This window comes from Panthera pardus, unplaced genomic scaffold (genome assembly GCF_024362965.1).
Source record: "Panthera pardus isolate Hobbes unplaced genomic scaffold, ASM2436296v1 HiC_scaffold_16, whole genome shotgun sequence".
NCBI lineage: Eukaryota > Metazoa > Chordata > Mammalia > Carnivora > Felidae > Panthera > Panthera pardus.
Window position 1 is genome coordinate 57,633,279 of NW_026526721.1, and position 20,122 is coordinate 57,653,400.

General features: G+C 40.1%; 1 protein-coding gene across 9 annotated transcripts in view; it reads left to right on the top strand.

Annotated features, from left to right (window-relative positions):
* Positions 1-1,571: 1,571 nt before the first annotated feature.
* Positions 1,572-20,122, top strand: part of CD96 (CD96 molecule) — a 96,036-nt gene continuing 77,485 nt past the window's right edge. For 3 of the 9 annotated variants that reach the window (XM_019448300.2, XM_019448301.2, XM_019448299.2), the window contains exons 1-2: positions 1,698-1,973; positions 4,179-4,532. In XM_019448300.2, the coding sequence (XP_019303845.2) occupies positions 1,913-1,973; positions 4,179-4,532 (415 nt within the window). In that variant the 5' untranslated portion in view covers positions 1,698-1,912. Of the gene's footprint in view, positions 1,671-1,696; positions 1,974-4,178; positions 4,533-20,122 lie in introns of those variants that run through there. The other 6 variants (XM_019448296.2, XM_019448298.2, XM_019448302.2 and 3 more) reach the window with 4 other exon arrangements.

Consider the following 20,122-nt stretch of genomic DNA (forward strand, 5'->3'; position numbering starts at 1 on the left):
TCTGAATTTGAGGGATTTTTTTTTTCCTGAAAAGGTGTTTTAGTTTAAAGCAATAGGAGACAGGAGACCACGAAATGCTTCGAGAGGACAGATTGTTTTTAGAGAATTCAGTAAGTTTAGATTTTTATTGATTTCATGTAGGTAATTCCTGATAATATGACAGGTGGAGTGAGATAACCTAAATCCCTCCCCAGGCTTGTAATGGGAACACCACCTGCAGGTCCAGATCTTCTTAGCCCATGTTTGCCACTGTAGTCCATCGCTGTTATTTACTAGAATGTCCAGGGGTAAAGGGGAAGATAGGAAGGCAGAGGTAAAGGGGGGGAGATGAAGGCACTGAGAACAGTGATACCTCCTGACTTTCGGTCAAAGTCTCTGCAGTCTGCAGCCTCCCTGAAAACATCCCTGTCAGCACCACCTGACCTCGCCCCTCCAGGTCACACCCCTGAAACTAAGTGTGGAGATGGGAATGGGGATGGGAATAAAGGTCTGGGGAGCACTGGGCTAGGAAATAAGTAACTCCATCCTCTGGCCTTTACAAGAAACATCATTAGCTTTGTAGTGATGAATTCGGATGACGGTCGTCATGGCAACTGTTTGCAGTGGTGGTGTAGAGGGGAGCCTGGACATCCTGGGGGACAGTAGCCCTTGTTTAACCACATGCACATCTCTGTTCCCCCGGTTACATTCTGGACTCCTCAATGGCAGAGGTGATGCCTTATATCTTAGCATCATCCATATTACTCCCAAGTCCTTGCAGAGGGACAGATCAGTATATACAAGGTAGATCAGTACACCATGATGCCACGGTACACGATGGCAATATACATGATGACAACCTGGCCAGAATTCTCTCCCGGTAAAGAGTAACCACCTCAGGAACACAGCTCAGCCTTCTTGTTTGTCTTCAGGCTTGCTGGCTGATGCCTTTATTGTGTTAGTAAAATTAGAGTCACAGAATACTTCACCAGTTGTTCATATGGTTATATGTAAACACATATATTTATTCATTTTTACTCTTTGTTCATCAACTTTATGCTGTAGTCCTCAGCCTAATGCATGTTTTCTTGAGTCTGGAAGGCCTATTTTATCTCCAGCTGGAAAACCAATATCTGGCATCATATCCGGCAGGGAAGTCATCATATACTAGGACCCTTCCCTGAACCCCAGTCTGTCTTCTGTAAATGGAGGCAGCTGGGCAGATATCACAGGCGTGGTTGCTGGCTGAGATAGGAGATTCTTTGCCATTGGATTCAGATTGTTTCCGCCTTGCTCTTTCTGGTTTTTGGCTGAGGCACGGGCAAGTTCTTCTGCTCTCAGCAAAAAACGCCCTCCAGCCAGCTGGGTGGGAAGCTTCTCTGCCTGACCTCCAGCCTCGCCCAGATGGGGGTAGAAAAGGAACCCTCCTTCCTCTCCACCCCCCCCCCCCCCAGAAAATGAAGGTTTTCCTGAAATAGGGGTGACAATTTAAAATTGAGCAGAAAAATGGATATGAAAGACACTAAGCTCACATTTGTTAAATGACTTTGTGCTCTTGAAAAGAAATGTATAAAAAGCACATTATGAGTCGCTCTGCATGATTTCCTTTGTTTGGATTTTAGAAGCAGCTTGACTGACACAGAGATCCTGAAGGAGAGAATCTTTGGATCCTGAGAAGTCTTTTAACGAAGGTGATACACAAAATTTTAGAGAACAATTTCAACATTGTTCTGTTGAAGGTTATACTTAGCTCTGAACCACATTACTTTCCTGTCTACGTTTCATTTCCTGGGGTCTTGCCAAGTGATAAACAGACCCAGGCGTGCAGCAGGTTTGGGGTTTTTCTGCACAAACAGGGTAGCTGGAGTTTGCTTCAAGGCATCAATTGACTTCTGTGATCGTGGAGATGCTGGCGTGAGGCCTTCAGGAGACGATGGAGAAAAAATGGACATATTGTGCTGTCTGTTCCATCATCCAGATACATTTTGTCAGGGGTAAGGCTTCCACTTGTCCTTTCTTGTCAGATCGGCTGCTTTCGGGGTGAGTGGGGCCTCTGTTCATTTAAAATGCGTGCGACTGCGGCTGACATTGATCACTGAAGGCAGATCGTTGCTAAGGTTTTCAGTTACATATTTAAGTGGCAGCTTTCGCAGAGATGTTAAGAGTCCAGAAATGATTACTAACAAACACTAAAAACGAGAAGGGAATGAGTAGTTTGTGTCACTGCTCTGAGACATTTTCACCCATTTCCTTCTGAAGAGGACCTCTGGAGTAACTGGGAAATTGTGCTTCTCGGAAATGAAATGCTCTCCAAATGGTAGTGAGAACAACTCCAGAATACTAAAAAAAATCACAAAGCCATCAGTGCTCTGAGATCCTCGCTCATCTTTCTCTCTCTCTCAAGGATCCTGTTTCTTTTGTATGGAACAAGCATTACTCCTCCAAATAGCTAACGTCTTTGGGAGTTGAACATATGTTGAATTTTAATGCGGCATGTGTAGGTAAGGACCCAGAAGACAAAGGAGAGTCCTTATGACAGTGGGAACCCGTGTCTTCAGGGCCTATTTAAAAAAAAAAAAAAAAAAAAAAAAAAAAAAAAAAAAACACGAGGAAAGATGAGTTCTGCATTCCATAGCATGGGAGTATTATAGTGAGCTTGAGTGTCTTAAGAATTAACTGTGCTTTACAGATACAGCAACGAAGATCCTAAGAAGAATTTCTAAATCAAAGGAGACTTTGGAATACAGTGCTGTGGATAGGATCAGAGTCGTATTATCAGGCAAAAGAGAGCTTACAGGGAACGACATTAAACTGTACTAACCTCTGTCCTACCCAAACTTTTGAATCCATAAAAGTGTAATAATTCCCATTTGTCAAGTACCTTAGAGAGCCTTGTTTCTTCTCCATTGCTTGTCATCTTTTTATCTTTTTCCTTTGTGAGCTTCAGTGGGACCTGTCATAATAGTATATCATTCCTGTAACAGTGTTCCATTAACGCTAAAACGGAGGCCTCCACTATTGAAGGCATGTCAAAGGCTCAATGCTTAACATATTTTAAGTGCCTTATACCATGTGGTCAGAGAGCTGATGGGAGAGAATCTTCTTCTTTTATGTCTAGTATTTCAAAGTGTTGATTATTGATGATCCTGACCATAGTTTACCTTTAGTGGACACCCTGAGGTATTTTCTTTCTCCCCTCAGGAGCCCCAACTGCATGAAAATAAAGGTCCTTTTGATCTTCATATATTGAAAGTCAAATTTCTTAGTCTTCTCAACCAATTTGGGAGGCAGTTTGGAGGTTATGAAGGTTACAGAAAGAGCACAGACTCTAGGCAACCAAATTCAGAGTCTTTTACTGTGAGGTGTGACTTTAAACAAAGCACTTACTCATCTTGTGCCTCAGTTTCGTCTTTGGTAGAGGGTTAACAACATCATTCTTTGATATGTGAGAAGGATTAAATAGTCTATTTAAAAGCCTCTTGAGAACATACATTTTTATTTTTATTTTTATTTATTTTTTTTAAATGTTTATTTATCTTTGAGACAGAGAGAGACAGAGCATGAACGGGGGAGGGTCAGAGAGAGAGGGAGACACAGAATCAGAAACAGGCTCCAGGCTCTGAGCTGTCAGCAGAGAGCCCGACGCGGGGCTCGAACTCACGGACCGTGAGATCATGACCTGAGCCGAAGTCGGACGCTTAACCGACTGAGCCACCCAGGCGCCCCTGGAGAACATACATTTTTAAAACAGCTACACACGTATCAGTTATGTTTTCAGTTTCAGAAAATATTATTTGTGTGTTATATGCAGCTGTTGATTCATCAAACCAAACAAAACCAAAACAAAACAAAACCAGCCCATGAGAGTCATTGCAAAGATAGCTGTCATAATGTTTGCTGGTGGGCTTCAGGTTCTAAATAGGCTTAATTTTATTCGCAGGTAGAGAACTTAAATTATTCTTTGGACAGACCAACAGACAAAGAGATCAATATTCCCCTAGCGTCTTTAATCAAATGCCTCCTCATTTGCATTGAGTCTCTGCTTTACTGTCAGGGTCACGCACAAGCTCTCTCCTCTACCTAAGGCAACCAGAGAAAAAAATTCCTCAGTTGCTCACCTCACCGAAGTGACCAAGCTTTTTAAATAAGAGTCATTCCACATGAATCACGTAAACTGATGGCTCATGTTCCCTTTTCAGGAGTATGGGGAAAAGCATCCAATGAAGAAGACATCTATGCTTTCCCTGGCTCTGATGTCAACTTGACCTGCCAAACATGGAAGAAAGACTTGTTGGTACAGATGCAATGGTCCAAGGTCACTGACAAGTTGGACCTGATTGCTCTTTATCATCCCCAATATGGCTTGCACTGTGCCAATGACAGTCCCTGTGAATCACTGGTGACTTTCACAAAAACTCCCAGAAATGTGTCAAAATGGACCCTGCACTTAAAGAACGTGTCCTCTTCATTCTCCGGGAAGTATGAGTGTAGCTTTACTCTGTTTCCAGAGGGTGTTCGGACTAAAATCTACAACCTGCTCATTCAGACAAATGGTAAGCATAACTGGTAGAGGGAAAGAATCCCATGCTTTCACTCAGCTCTCATTCATTCAACAGGTATGTATTCTGAGCCAACCACATGCTAAACGTGGTGCTAAGTTCACAGAAGTTGAGCAGAAAGAGGTATTGCTTGGAAAGGAAGACCGGAATTAACCAAATAATTCCACAAACAAAAGTAAAATTGCAAAAGTGATAAGTGATAAGGACTACAATGGTCTTGTGAAAGAGCACGTAATCGCGGCAGGGAAACTGACCCTCAGAAAGCAACACCTGAGCTCTGAAGTCTGAGGAAGGAGTGGACATTAATACCATTTAGGATGTGGAGGTTTTTGAGTGATCCCTTACAGCTTGTGTAAGGGACTTTATAGTGTTTAAAGAAATGGGAAAATGCCAGCAGTACTGCAGTGCAGAGGTTAAGAGATGAGGTGGGAGATATGGCAAGGACCGGATCGTGTCAGATCTTGTCAGCAATGTTTCAAGGGTTTGATTTTTATCTAAGAGCCATAGGAAGACATTGAAGTATTCACCACAAAAGGATGGCCTGACATTTATAGCCTGGCTATACTTGGGTCATAAAAGATTTTGCTGGCTTCAATATAAGAATGGGGTGAAGGTGGGCCAGAAGGGAAAGGTGGGAGTGAACTAGGAGACCGTCCTCGTGGCCCAGAGGAGACAGAGTGGTAGTTTGGGTAGACATAGAAACAACAAATTATGTGCTTTGGGCATAAAAGTGAGGGCAATATGAGTGAGGGAGAGAGAAAAATTTAGGGTGACATCTGGCGGGGAGGTTGCCACTCACTGAAGGGAAAGGGAGCAGAGGAGGTTTGTGGGGGAAACTATGCAAGGTGCTTTGGATATATGATATATTTAGTACAGGGCAGGTAAAGGCACAAAGGCGGCTGCTGCACATGTAGCATTCACACATACTTGCTTTAGGGGGCTGCGTTTGGAGGCAGGAATCCTAAGCTTAAGTTCTAGCTCCTTTCTGGCCAGAAATAAATTTCACCTGGGGACCGTCATGTCCATTCTCTGAACCCATCTGGAAAATGATAATATTGCCTACCCCTAAATTAGTTGGTCCTATAGTAAATGATTTCCATTTATACTAATGGAAAAGAATGAAAATGAAAGCCAACAAATGGAACATGCGCTGGAAATGAAGTGTTTTTAACTCAGGGGCAAAGTGGCCTGATAATATAAGCAAAAAGCAACAAAAATTAACTCCTGAAGGCTGTGCTAAAAGAGGCATGGAACTGCCCAGGACGGGCAGCAGGGAGGGATTTATTACCCCCATCACTTCCTCTTCTTCCTTATCAGGAGATAAGGTGGTATTCAGTCCACCTGTAGACGCGGAGCTCCTCTGCCACTACTTTACAATGCCCTGTTCCCAGTGCTGTTGTCCAGGAAAAAAGAAATACTTGAGTTCAATTGGGGACGGGGTGGGGTGGAGTTGAATGAAGAGAAACAAGGAGACCTGTGTAGAACAGTGCCTACCTGCCCATACCTTGAAGTCAGGTAGCCTGGATTTGAATGCTGGCTCTGTCATTTATTAGAAGTATCATCTTGGGGCGCCTGGATGGCTCGGTCGGTTAAGCGTCCGACTTCGGCTCAGGTCATGATCTCACGGTCAGTGAGTTCGAGCCCCGAGTCGGGCTCTGTGCTGACAGCTCAGAGCCTGGAGCCTGTTTCAGATTCTGTGTCTCCCTCTCTCTGACCCTCCCCTGTTCATGCTCTGTCTCTCTCTGTCTCAAAAATAAATAAACATTAAAAAAAAATTAAAAAAAAAAAAGAAGTATCATCTTTGTCAAGTTATTCAAGTCTCTAAGCTTTTGTTCTATTGTAGAAGAAACATGAATGGTTATAGTACCTCCTTCACAGGTACCATTATTTTGATGATTAAATGGGGTCATCTGTAAAGCACTTAGCATACTTCCTGCCAGACTGGAAGAGTTTGGTAAAGGGTATTTTTCATTAAGAAGAGTAATAATGATAATGAGTGAACTCTATTTATCAGTTCTTATTTATAATGGGTCCTACTCCCTCTCTTCTTGCATTTGTGTAATTTGGAACCCAGCCGAACATTGAACATACATTAGCCCAAGTACACATTGACCTTGGCTTTAGATTAAGATTTTGTACCTTTTGCCTAAATCTGTGAACTGTACTATTGCATCTCTGTGGGTCTAATGTCTACTCCATTGAGAATTGGCTTGATTCTCAATGGATTGATGTACCCTATAGGAAGTAAGTCATATGGGGACATGTCCTCAACATGAGGACAGCACTGGAGAAGAGGTAGTATGTTATCCAGAAAGGAGAGTGGTGTTGCCTTTAAGGAAAGTGTGTTCCTTGAAATAAAGGGCAATTCAAAGAAACTAAGTTTGTAGCTACTAAAAACTGCAACTCTCAGGAGAGGTAGAAGCCATGTCTACATGCTTTGTGGTTGGAAATATCCCAGATGATAACTTTGCTGTTGGTCAGCTGGACCAGATGAAAAAGAAAAATGGCCTCAATGTTAGAGAAATAGTTCTGCTACTGTGTATTGAGTACAAAGCGGGCAACATACAAAAGAGCAAAACAGAACAGGAAAAACCATCCTTCATTACAGAGTGACCAAAAATGTAAGCCTGGTAGAGAGCAAAGGGGCAGACACTTAACTCAGATGAAGCAGTTGCCTTTCGAAAGCCCTATCAAGTCCCCACCCAAGGACACACCTTTTCCCCCTTTATTCCTTTGATCTTCACTCACTTCTTCTCCCATTTGTGCCATTTCCCTCGTACATCCCTGTGAGATGTTTGCAAGCTAGTTGGGTAAGCAAAGCACACGCGACGTGAAAACACTTACGAAGCTTGTGAACAAAGGTGAATTGAAGTGGTGTGTAAGAATCTAAATATGAAAATCTGAGGGACCACAGGCAGTTGGGACCTCTTGTTTCCTTTCCGTTGTGCTCTGAGCCATTCTGAGCCCTGTCTGTTCACAAAACAGTATATGCCTAAATTCTGTCCCTATGTTCCTGGGGCGGGGGCGGGGGGTGGGGGTTGCTGAGAAGGGATTCTGTTCTCTTGTCAAAAGATTTTGTTCCTTGGTGTGAGTTAGTGCTCCGAGGCTGTGGACAAGTATAGAAATGTAATAAACCGTTCAGCATTTGCTTCTTTTTCACTTTCACTTGACAGGGTTTTCTTCAAAGTGAGCTTTCAACTTACCCCAAGAAATGCAGTTTTCTGAGTTAAGCCCTGGGTTGTAGTAATCCAGGTTTCCTAGTTTGAATGCAGCTGGACCCGCAGTGCCTGAGATTGTATGAGCTTGACGTGTTTTAAAATCTGAAGTTGCTGGGCTCTGTTATCAAAGTGCAACATGATTTTAATTTTCCAGATCACTACAAAAGCCTTAGAGGGCTGTTGATGTTGTGACTGAAAACAGTAGGAGGAGAAGAAGTAGTGGTAATAGAAGGAGGAGGAGGAGTGAGAAAAGAAATACATAGCATCTAATAAGAGAAATATTCTATTCTGTTGTCAGTAAAAGAATATAATATCTTGATAATATAATCTTGATACTCTGAGTCTAACTACCTTGTCCATAATTTGTTCTCTGATATTTTTTTTCCAGTTTTACTGAACTATAATTGACATAAGACATTGTATTGGTTTCAGGTGTATGACATGATGATTTAAAAAATTTTTTTAACATTTATTTATTATTGAGAGACAGAGCATGAGCATGGGAGGGACAGAGAGAGGGGGAGACACAGAATCTGAAGCAGGCTCCAGGTTCTGAGCTGTCAGCACAGAGCCTGACGCGGGGCTTGAACCCACGAACCGCGAGATCAGGACCTGAAAGGAAGTCAGGCGCTCAACCGACTGAGCCACCCAGGTGCCCCGGCATGATGATTTGATATATAGATAGATCGATCTATGTAGCTATCTGTATATGTGTATAGTGAAACGATCATCACAATAAGTGTAGTTAATATCCATCACCTCACACAGTTGAATGTATTTTTCCCGTGATGAGAACTTTTAAGATTTACTCTCTTAGCAACTTTCAAACATATGGTACATTATTATTAACTGTAGTCACCATGCTGTACATTATACCCCCAGAATTTATTTATCTTATAACTGGAAGTTTGTACCTTTTGACCACCTTCACCTATTTCACCCCCACTCCCTGCCTTTAGCAACCACCAATCTGTCCTCTGTATCTATAAGTTCATTTTGTTCTGTTTTTGAAGATTCCACTTATAAATGAAATCATACAGTAGTTGTCTTTCTTTGTCCACATAGTATAATGCCCTCAACGTCCATCCATGTTTTCACAGATGGCAGGATTTCCTTCTTTTTTTTTTTTTTTTTTTTACGAATGAATGATATTTCCTTGTACATTAGAATATTTTCTTAATCCATTCAACCATCAGGACGCACTTGGGCTGTTTCTATGTGTTAGCTATTGAAAATAGTGCTGCAATGAACATGCAGATGTGTATATCTTTTTAAGATAATGATTTTATTCCTTTTAGAAATATACCCAGAAGTGGAAATGCTGGATCATAGGGTAGTTCTATTTTTAGTGTTCTGAGGAGCCTCCATACTGTTTTCCAGAGTGGCTGCACCAATTTTACATTTCCGCCAACAATGTACAAGTGCTCCCTTTTCTGCATATCCTTTCTGATACTTGCTATCTTTTTGGTAATAGCCATTTTAACAGGTGTGAGATGGTATCTTATTGTGGTTTTTACTGGCATTTCCCTGATGCTTAGTGATGTTGGGCAATTTTTCCTTGCCTTTGGGACACTTGGATATCTTATTTGGAAAAATGTCTATTCAATTTCTCTGGCCATTTTTAAATTGGGTTATTTGTTTAGTTGTTGTTGAGTTGTGTGAGTTTTTTTTTTATATTTTAGATATTAATCCCTTATCAGATAACGTGATTTATAAATATTTTTCCCATTCCATACATTGCCTTTTCATTTTATTGATATTTTTCTTTTCTGTTAAGAAGCTTTTTAGGTTGATGCACTCCCATTGTTTATTTTTGCTTTTTTTGCCTTTGCTTTTGGTGTCAAATCTAAAAAATCATTGCCAAGGCCAAAAAAACCACTGCCCCTATGTCTTCTTCTAGGAGAGTTATGGTTTGGGGTCTTATGTTCAAGTAATTAGTCCATTTGATTTGATCTTTATGTATGGTTTAAGACAGGCGTCCAGTTTCTTCTATCTGCAGCTATCCAGCTTTCCCAATATCACTTATTAAGAAGACTGTCCTTTCCCCATTGTGTATTCTTGGATCTTTTCATAATAATATTATTATAAGTTAATTGATCATATATGTGAGTTTAATTTTAGGGTCTCTGTTTCATTGATCTATGTGTCCGTCTTTTTTTTTTTTAATTTTTTTTTTTAACGTTTATTTATTTTTGAGACAGAGAGAGAGCATGAACGGGGGAGGGGCAGAGAGAGAGGGAGACACAGAATCAGAAGCAGGCTTCAGGCTCTGAGCCATTAGCCCAGAGCCCGATGCGGGGCTCGAACTCATGGACCGCGAGATCGTGACCTGAGCTGAAGTCCGACGCTCAACCGACTGAGCCACCCGGCGCCCCTATGTGTCCGTCTTAAAGTTTCTTTGAAATTTGCTTATTTATTCTGAAAAGAAAGCACAAGTAGGGGAGGGGCGGGAAGAGAGGGAGAGAGAATCCCAAGCAGGCTCCATGCTGTGAGCACAAAGCTGGACCGGAGGGCTTAAACTCACAAAACTCTGAGATCATGACCTGTGCCGAAACCAAGAGTCGGATGCTTAACCGACTGAGCCACCCAGGTGCCCCTGTGTGTCTGTTTTTATAGCATAGTTTGTTCTTGAACTTGAATGCTGACTCTTCTTAAATTCTTGTATTCAATCTTTATCCAACAAATATTTTGTGTACTTAAGGTGCTAGGCACCAGGAATACAATACAGACATGACTGTCATCAAGAATCATGAAGTTCAATGGAAAGAGACAAAAAATAGCCAAATAAGCCAAAAAATGTCAAATTGCAACAGTGAGATGTGTTCTTGCAGTAAGAAAGTAGTGTTTTGAGAGGATATAATAGGAAAATCAAGAAGGGTTTCCTGGGGAAGTGATGCTTGAGCCATAGTTAACCAGGTCAATGTGGGGAACACAGCTTTACAGAAAATGGGATGTATAAAGACTCTGGTAGTAAGGAGATAGTGCAATTGTGGGGGGTTTTAAAAGGTATTATATCTTGAGCATAGGGATTGAAAGGGAAGCAGTTGAAGATGAGGCTAGAGAGATTGAGAGGTCCAGTCAGGTTTTATCTTTATCCTAAGAGCTGTGGAAACTAACTGATAGATGGTGGTTTTGATTTTTTTTTTAATTTTTTTTTTAACGTTTATTTATTTTTGAGATAGAGAGAGACAGAGCATGAACGGGGGAGGGTCAGAGAGAGGGAGACACAGAATCTGAAACAGGCTCCGGGCTCTGAGCTGTCAGCACAGAGCCCGACGCGGGGCTCGAACTCACGGACCGCGAGATCGTGACCTGAACTGAAGTCGGCCGCTTAACCGACCGAGCCACCCAGGCGCCCCTGATTTTGTTTTTTTAATTGTGGCAAACGTATAGAGAATTTATTGAAAAAAGATACAGAGGATAATGTAGAGCAGTTAAAAGACAGGGCAGAAATCTAAATGAGACATGCTAGTAATTGAGTAGAGTGGCAGTGAGGTACATGGGGAGGAATGTTCAAATTAGAAGTATATTTAGGAGGGGTGCCTGGATGGCTCAGTCAGTTAAGTGTCCAATTCTTGCTCGATATCTGCTCAGTTCAGATATCGTTGAGCCCAGTTCATGAGGTTGAGCCCAGTGTGGGACTCTGTGCTGATAGTGTGGAGCCTGCTTGGGACTCTCTCTCTCCCTCCCTCTCTGTCCCTGCCCCCCTTGCTCTCTCTCTCTCAAAATAAGTAAATATTTAAAAAAAAAAAAAAACACATTAAAAAAAAAAAAAAAGAAGTAAGTTTAGGATATTCACCCCACAGGATTTGGTGTTGGATTGTACATGTGGAATGAGGAATAAAAAGCATTGTCAGGAGATGCTTTTTGTTTCAAGTATGTGGAACAGAAAAAATGGGGGAATTACTCACTGTGTTAGGAAAAACTAGAAGACAATCAGATTGTGCAGAGATTGCTTTGAGTTTGATTTTGTACATGTTGAGTTAGACATGAAGTTGACACATTCAGGAAATCTCGAGGAAATAGATGATAGATGATAGATAGATAGATAGATAGATAGAATTCCTGTTCTAGAAGAGAGGTTTAAGTTGAAGATACAAATTGGTGAGGCATATGAGTGTGTGCTAACTGAAGTTTGGGGAATGAAAGAAATCATTTAGGCAGAGAAATTTGAGGGAGAAAAGCAATGTGGCCCTTCAGCAGAGTCCACAGTGAGAGACGAAGAAAGATACATCTTTAAAGGTTCCAGAAGAATGGCTGAAGAGGCAGCAGTAAAATCAGGAGAGGAGTTGGCTCACAAAAACCGAGAATGATAACATTTCATGAAAGGAGAGGCTGTCAATTCTGATGTTTCTGAGAGGACAGCGTGGTTATTGGATTGTATTTAGGAACAGGATGGTATTGATCACCTTAACAGAAGCTGTTTTTGTGGCATGGAAGATAGATGGAAGTCGGGCTGTGGGGAGCAGAGGAGTGAGTAGGAGGCAAAGAGGCAGAGACAACAAATGTTGACACAACTTGTAAGAAGTTTGTTAGTGATCAGAAGAAGGGCATGCGTGCCCAAATGAGGGTTGTCATTGGCGTTGTGGCGTTAGTGGTGGTGGTTTTAATTAATGCAAGATGCTTGACTAAGCTTCAAAGCCCAGTCAAAGTTGAAAGAGAGTAGTTAAATACACCATAGAGAAAGTACAATAAGTAAACTAAGGTTTCGGAGAATATAGGGGCAGTGGGATTTATAATAGCAGTACTACAGCTACCCAGAAATTGGAAAAAGGGACCGGTTTTAAAAACTGTAACAGCAGGGAAGGAAATTGGGATAAGTGCATTTGAGGAGGGCGTTGCCCTCGTCTATTTTCTCTAAAATAGGAAACAAAGTCACCTTCAGGTAGAGAGAGGGAGGAGGCTTCAGAAAGAGATTGGAGAGAGTTTGAAATACCATCTATGAACAGAGGGAAAATGAGTTCACAAGGTAAATGTATTTGGATTTTTGGTCAGGGTTGAACATTCAGTTGAATATGGTAACAAATTGTAGTGAAGACAAGTGTTTGGCTGCTTGGGTCTGGGCATTCAACAGTAGATCATTGGAGAGGGGTGTCTGGGTGGCTCAGTTGGTTAAGCATCTGACTCTTGATTTCAGCTCAGGTCATGATCTTGCAGTTCATGGGTTTGAGCCCTTGAGTCGTAACAGCATGGAGCCTACTTAGGATTCTCTCTCTCTCTCTCTCTCTCTCTCTCTCTGTCTCTCTCTGCCCCTCCCCTGCTTGTGTGAGCACTCAATCTCTCTCTGTTAAAATAAATGAGTAACTGGGGTGCCCGGGTGGCTCAGTCGGTTAAGCAGCTGACTTCGGCTCAGGTCATGACCTCGTGGTTCATGAGTTTGAACCCCCGTGTCGGGCTTGGGGCTGACAGCTCAGAGCCTGGAGCCTGCTTCCAATTCTGTGTCTCCCTCTCTCTCTCTGTCCCTCCCCCACTCTGTCTCTCTCTGTCTCAAAAATAAGTAAATGTTAACGTTAAAAAATTTTTAAATAAATAAATAAGTAAACATTAAAAAAAAGTAGATAGTAGTAATTCACTATTGTTGGATTTCTTGTATATTAGTGGGGAAGGGAGACAAACCAAGGGATTTGGGATATTAGCAAGAATATTGCTGAAATTATGGGCTATAGAATTTTAGCTCAATAATGAGGGAAACGAAATAAAGCTGATGGACTGGGAGAAAGTAGAGATCAATTCATTAAAAGACTCAATGAGGAGAGAGAACAGTTGAGATGAAGTTAGTTGCACAAAACGACTAGCAGGGGTGTTTGCAAGTTTGACTTAGTGAGTTTGTAGGTGGAGCAAATATGTATGGCAGAAAAGGTCCAGATGTGATCAGGGGAGTGGATGGCACAAGTGGAGTAGGGACAGCGGAGGTAGCAGTGGCAGGACTGAGAGGCCAGGTAACGGATAGGACAAAGGCACTGTAACTGAAACCACTCAGGATTATATAAGGGGTTAGGCTGGCTAAGGGTGTTGCAATCCAGATACCAGCATCTTCAAGGAATAATGGATGATGATTGGGACATTTGAGTGGGCGTTGACAAGCTTGAAGGACCAGATAGTAAATATTGTAGGCTTTGTCCCTATAGCCCCGTCAGAATTGTTCAACTCTGCCATAGCATGACAGCACCTATAGACAATACGTGAGAAAATGGGCCTGGCCGTGTTCTAGTAGAACTTTATTTACAAAAACAGCCACCAGATTCAGCCCACAGGACACAGTTTTACATTTCCTGAATTAGAGGATAATAGCAGTGAATTTGGGGAAAGAGGGATTATTTAGTTTTTCTCAAAGTGTGTTATATGTAGCTGGCAGTACTCATGATGATTTCAGATGATTCATCAAAAAATTTTAAAACTTCTAATTGTGGAAAATTTCAAACATGCAAAATTATATAGAATAGTATAATGAGTTCCCATGTACTGAACATGCAACTTCAACAATTATTAACTCACAGACAATCTTGTTTCATTTAAACCCTTAGCAACTGCCACCTCCCAGATTAAGGAAAATCCAAGGTATAGTATTTATTTTTTTTTTAATGTTTATTTATTTATTTTGAGAGAGGGAGAGAGAGGGAGGGGCACAGAAAGAGGGAGAAAGAGAATTCCAAGCAGGCTCCATGCTTTCAGTGCAGAGCCTGACGTGGGGCTTGAACCTAAGAACCGTGAGATCATGACCTGAGCCAGAATCAAGAGTCAGATGCTCAACCAACTGAGCCACCCAGGTGCCCCAAAATCTTATTTTAGAATGAGTCTTTAAAAGATATATATGTTGTAATATATATACACATATATATAAAATAAAGCCATGATACCACTACCAGAATTAAAAACTACTAGTAAGGGGGCGCCTGGGTGGCGCAGTCGGTTAAGCGTCCGACTTCAGCCAGGTCACGATCTCGCGGTCCGTGAGTTCGAGCCCCGCGTCAGGCTCTGGGCTGATGGCTCGGAGCCTGGAGCCTGTTTCCGATTCTGTGTCTCCCTCTCTCTCTGCCCCTCCCCCGTTCATGCTCTGTCTCTCTCTGTCCCAAAAATAAATAAAAAATGTTGAAAAAAAAATTAAAAAAAAAAAAAAATAACTAGTAAGTTCTTAAGACCATTAAATATCCAGTTGGCCTCATAGTTGTTATTTTTACATTTTGGTTGTTTAAATTAGGATTCACATAAATCATATAAAGTATTGGGAATCATTTGAAAAATGTCTTTTAATCTGAAGATTATTTTATATTTATTATTTTTCTTTTCCAATATATTTGTTAAGTAAATTTGACTCTTTATCCTGTAAAATTACCCACAGCCTGGATTTTACTCTTATGTCCCATGGTATCTCCATGTCCCTCTTTCACTAGTTAGGTATAGAGATTTGATCACACTATTTGTGTTTTTATTTTTTGTTTTTGGCACAAAAACTTCGTAGATGGTGTTGCACAGTTACATCAGAGGCACATAATGTCTAGTTGTGTGATGTTAACAGCCACTGATAAGTATTGCTTAGATCCATTAATTCATTATGGGTTGATAAATAGTGATGCTCTAATCCTATCCTTCTTTCATTTTTTGGATGAAGTCTTCTTATAGAGAAATTTCCTCTCACAAATCAGCTGTTTATTGGATGTACAGATTGTATCAGAAATGCAGGATACTTGATTCTTTCCTTTTATTTATCAGATTTAAAAATGAGTTGGTTCACTAGGATTCTTATAAGGTGACCAAGAAGTATTCTGTGTTAAGTATTACGAATTCATATGAATTTAAACATATTGATGAATTCCAGCCCATTATTATCCTTATTTTTGTTACGAGAGTCCCATATATAAAATCTATTTAATCCTTTGTGATGTAAGTTGCAAATATTTTCTGAGTTTGTCAACTATCTTTCCTTGCTTGTGATATTGTTTCCAAATCAGCTTAATTCTTACTTTTATGGAAAAAGTTTCCCCATTCTCATATTACATACAAATTCACTCATGTTACTTCTAACACTTGCATGGATTTTTACTATCATTTAAATTTGTGATGCTAGGTTTCTAGTATTAAAAAACCGTGCCCAAGTTTATATTTTTATATATCTCTAATGCTTTTTTCCTATTTATTCTGTTTTTCCTTTCTGCAGCTTAGAAATTTTCTATTGACCTATATTGCATTTCACAAATCTTATTTTTTGTGATGTCCAGTAAGTTTTCAACCCAATCAAATTAGTTCTTAATTTCTGATACTATATTTTAGTTATTGTTTTGAGTAGATTTTTAATTCTTTGATGAGATTGCCCATCTTTTCATTTACTTTCTTCATCTTTTTCTTTATTCTTGAATATATTAAAGAGTTATTTTAATATTCTTGTTGGATAACTTCAATGTCAGGGTCATTCTTGTGTCTGTTTCTATGTTTCTCTCTTGCTTTCTCTCTTTTTGCAACTTCCTCCAATATTATCTCTTCCTTTTGTTATTATTGTCGAAGATAAACCCAAGAGAACAGTGCAACAATTAATGGTTTAAAAAATTTCATGTTCTGGGGCGCCTGGGTGGCTTGGTCAGGTGAGTGTCTGACTTCGGTTTGGGTCACCATCTCATGGTTCGTGAGTTTGAGCCCCAGGTCGGGCTTTGTGCTGACAGCTCAGAGCCTGGAGTCTATCTTTGGATTCTGCGTCTCCCTCTCTCTCTGCCCCTCCGCTGCTCACGCTCTCTCTTTCTCTCTCCCTCTCTCTCTCTCTCTCTCTCTCTCTCTCCATACACACACACACACACACACACACACACACACACACACACACACTTACCATTTCCAATGGTCTTCATTCCATCTCATGGAGTGAAGTTACTGTTTGGTATCATTTCCTGTCAGCCTAAAGAACTTACTTTAGAATTTCACATAAGACAATCTACTTGCAAGGAATCTTGTGTTTTTTTTGTTTGTTTTTTTCCATTTTAATTTTGAAGGATAATTTCACTGAATGTAGCGTTCTTAGTGGGCTGTTTTTTCTTTCAGCATTTTGAATATGTCTTCTGATCTCCTTTGTTTCTGGTGAGAAGTGAGCCATTAATTGTTTTATTGGTCTCTGCGTGCGATAGCTTTGTTTTGTTTTGTTTTGTTTTTCTTAGTGATTTCAATTGTGGCTTGCATAATTTCCTCTTTGTTTCTGGCTTCCAGTGGTTTGAGTATAATATGCCTAGGTGGGTGTCTCTTTGAGTTTACCTTTTTCGAGTTTTAAAGTTCCTGAAAGTGTAGATAATTTGGAGGAAAGTTTTTAAGTCAAATATGAAGTTTTTGGCCATTTTTTCTTCAAATATTTGTCCTGTCCCACTCTCTTTCATCTCTCTATGACTCACGCGGCATACATATTGGACACTTTATACTGTCCTCTATGGCTCTGAAGCTCCTTCTCCTTCAATCCTCCTTCTCTCTGCTCTTCAGATTAGATCACTGATATTAATCAATATTCAAATACACAGATTTTTTTTTATGTTTATTTTTATTTATACTGAGAGAGAGATAGAGAGCAAGTGAGGGAGGGGCAGAGAGAGGGAGACAGAATCCCAAGCAGGCTCCATGCTGTCAACGCAGAACCAGATGTGGGGCTCAAACCCATGAACTGCGAGATCATGACCCGAACCGAGATCAGGAGTCGGACACTTAACCAACTGAGCCACCCAGGTGCCTCTCAAATATACAGATTCTTTCTTCTGCCATCTCAAATTGGCTGTTGAGAATCCCAAGTAAAATTTTCATCATTTTTGTTATTGACATTTCAACTCTAGAATAATTATTTGGTTCATTTGGTAGTTTTCTATTTCTCCACTAAGATTCCCTATTTATTGACTCATTTTCATCATATTTTGTTTTAATCCTACGAGCATACTTATAAGAGCTGCTTTAATGTCTGTTAAATCCAATGTACTACCTATTCAGAATCAGTTTCAACCAGCTGCTTTTTTTCCTGAATAGAGATCACACTTTTCTTTTTTCTTCATGTGTCTTCTTTTTTGTTGAAAACTATACATTAAAGTAATAATAATAATAATGGGAGAACTCCGTATCTGGTGAAGTTTTTTAAGTGTTTTTTTTTAATTTTGGTAACTATCCATATTTAAATTATAAAATCGGTTTCCTCTTGATATCCCTGCTCAAGTTTTTATTATAATTCTTATGCCTTTAGTTTGGTTTCCACAGAGTTGCCTTGCATTGACAAAGTCCTTTGGTTGGTCCATCAATGAATTTGACAAAAATTGTGCTCAAATTCCTCCAGCCCACCAGGCTTCCACCTGTACATATAAATGTTGGGTAGGGGCAGAGGGGTGGTTACAGGGTGCATTCAAAGTTGCAGATAGTAATGGGGTCTCCTTTGGCTTTTATTTTCCAGTAGGCTCTCTGAAGTCTCTTCACTCACCTGTGCATTTTCCCAGGCAGCCCAGGATGGGTAGACAACTGCTTTCAGCTCTTCTATGACTCCCTAATTTCCAGAATCTCCATGTTAAATGTCTCTCTGGGCTACTACCCACCCCAAATGGAATTTGCAAACCCAAGCTAACCAAGCTGCAGTTTTTCTCTGTTTCCTACCAGGTGTGTGCCTGTTAACTAACAAAGCGTACGATCTTTACGCTCAGACCTAACTTAAGTCTGCCCCTTCTGGAAGAAAAGCTGCTGTTTGTTGTAGCCAACTCCAAAATGCGAAAATTACTAAAAAAAAAAAAAAAAAAAAAAAAAAAAAAAAGCGAAAATTACTTTCTCACTGGCCATGCTGGGCAAGGGGATAGAAGGATCCCCAGGCAAGAAGGCTAAAGACTCCTGCTATTTTTACTGAACTTCTAGCAATTCTTCAAGAAGAAATGCTTCTCGATGGCATGTTTTCCTTTGGTCCTGAAATGGTGGTTTTAATACATATGCTCAGTCTTATACATGTTTTCAGCCACCAGAACCTCAATCCAAGCCTTGCCCCATTTTTGATACTTACCTTTTCTTTGTTCTAAAATATATATATGCATTACTGCTCTCTTCCTTATAGCAATGATTTGTTTTTAGTGCTAAAAGTAGACATAGATTCAAGTCACCCCAGCTTTTATGTAAATGCCTCTTGAGTCCAAAGTGTATTCTATTGGAGAATCCGCAGGAAGTGCTCATGGGAGCAATATTCCCTGAGTTCTTACACGTGGCATCAACAGGTTTTATGTAGTCTTTATGTTAAAAGGCTAATTTTGCTGAATATAAAATCCCTAGCTCACATTTTCTTTCCTTGAGTATATTGAATATGGTGCTACATTATTTTCTGGCATAAAGAGTTGCTGTCAGAAGCTAATAATAATCCTATTTTCTTTCCCCATAACTGACTTTTAAAAAATACCATTATAATAATGTGCTTAATGTCTATTATGAGCCTATTTTCCTACTTTTGCAGTGTAATCTTTCAATATGTATTTTCTAATCATTATGCTTTAAGAGATTATACTTGAATTATAATTTTTTAGCATTTTTGTCTGCCTACTGCTTATGTCATTCAGTGTCTTCTATTATACATGCTTTTAATCTTCTTTGCTTATCTTTTTTCTTTTATTTTAAAATGTATTATTTATTAATTTACTTTAAAATTGCCCTTTATTCAATTTAAAAAAAAAAATTAATGTTTATTTGAGAGACAGAGAGAGAAGAGCAGGAGCATGGGAGGGTCAGAGAGAGGAGACACAGAATCCGAAGCAGGCTCCAGGCTCTGAGCTGTTAGCACAGAGCCCAACGCAGGGGTCAAACTCACAAACCACGAGATCATGACCTGAGCCGAAGCCGGATGCTTAACTGACTGAGCCACCCAGTCGCCTCACCCTTTATTCAATTTTTAACTTTCTTTCACTGCATTAGCTTTTGGGCTAATATATCCTTGTTTTTCTTGTGGTTTTCTCTTAACTTCTAAAATAAGTTATTTCCAGCTCTTTCCTGAATTCTCTCACCTATCTGTGCTATGCTTCCTTCTCTCCAGTTGATTCATTTACCAGTCTGGCTAAAATTTTTCACAGCTCGTATCACTTTTCTTATCTCTTTTATCTCATTTTCAATTATTAGGGTATAGTTTTTATTTATTTTGAAGTTATCTTTGTCTTATATGCTGTCATTGTTGTGGGGATGTTCTTTTGTTCCCTTTTCTCTCTTTTTTTGTAGTATCTTTACCTGTGATTCTATCCCATCCTTTTCCTATTGCTCACGCTTAAGGTAAATGCATGCTGATTTTTTCCATGGAAGGGTGGGCCAGGCTAGCTTTTCTGGGGTGTTCAGTGTCTCTAGAGCCATATCTTCTGTTATTTTCAAGGGAAATAATATTCCATTGTACTTTCTGAGATATAC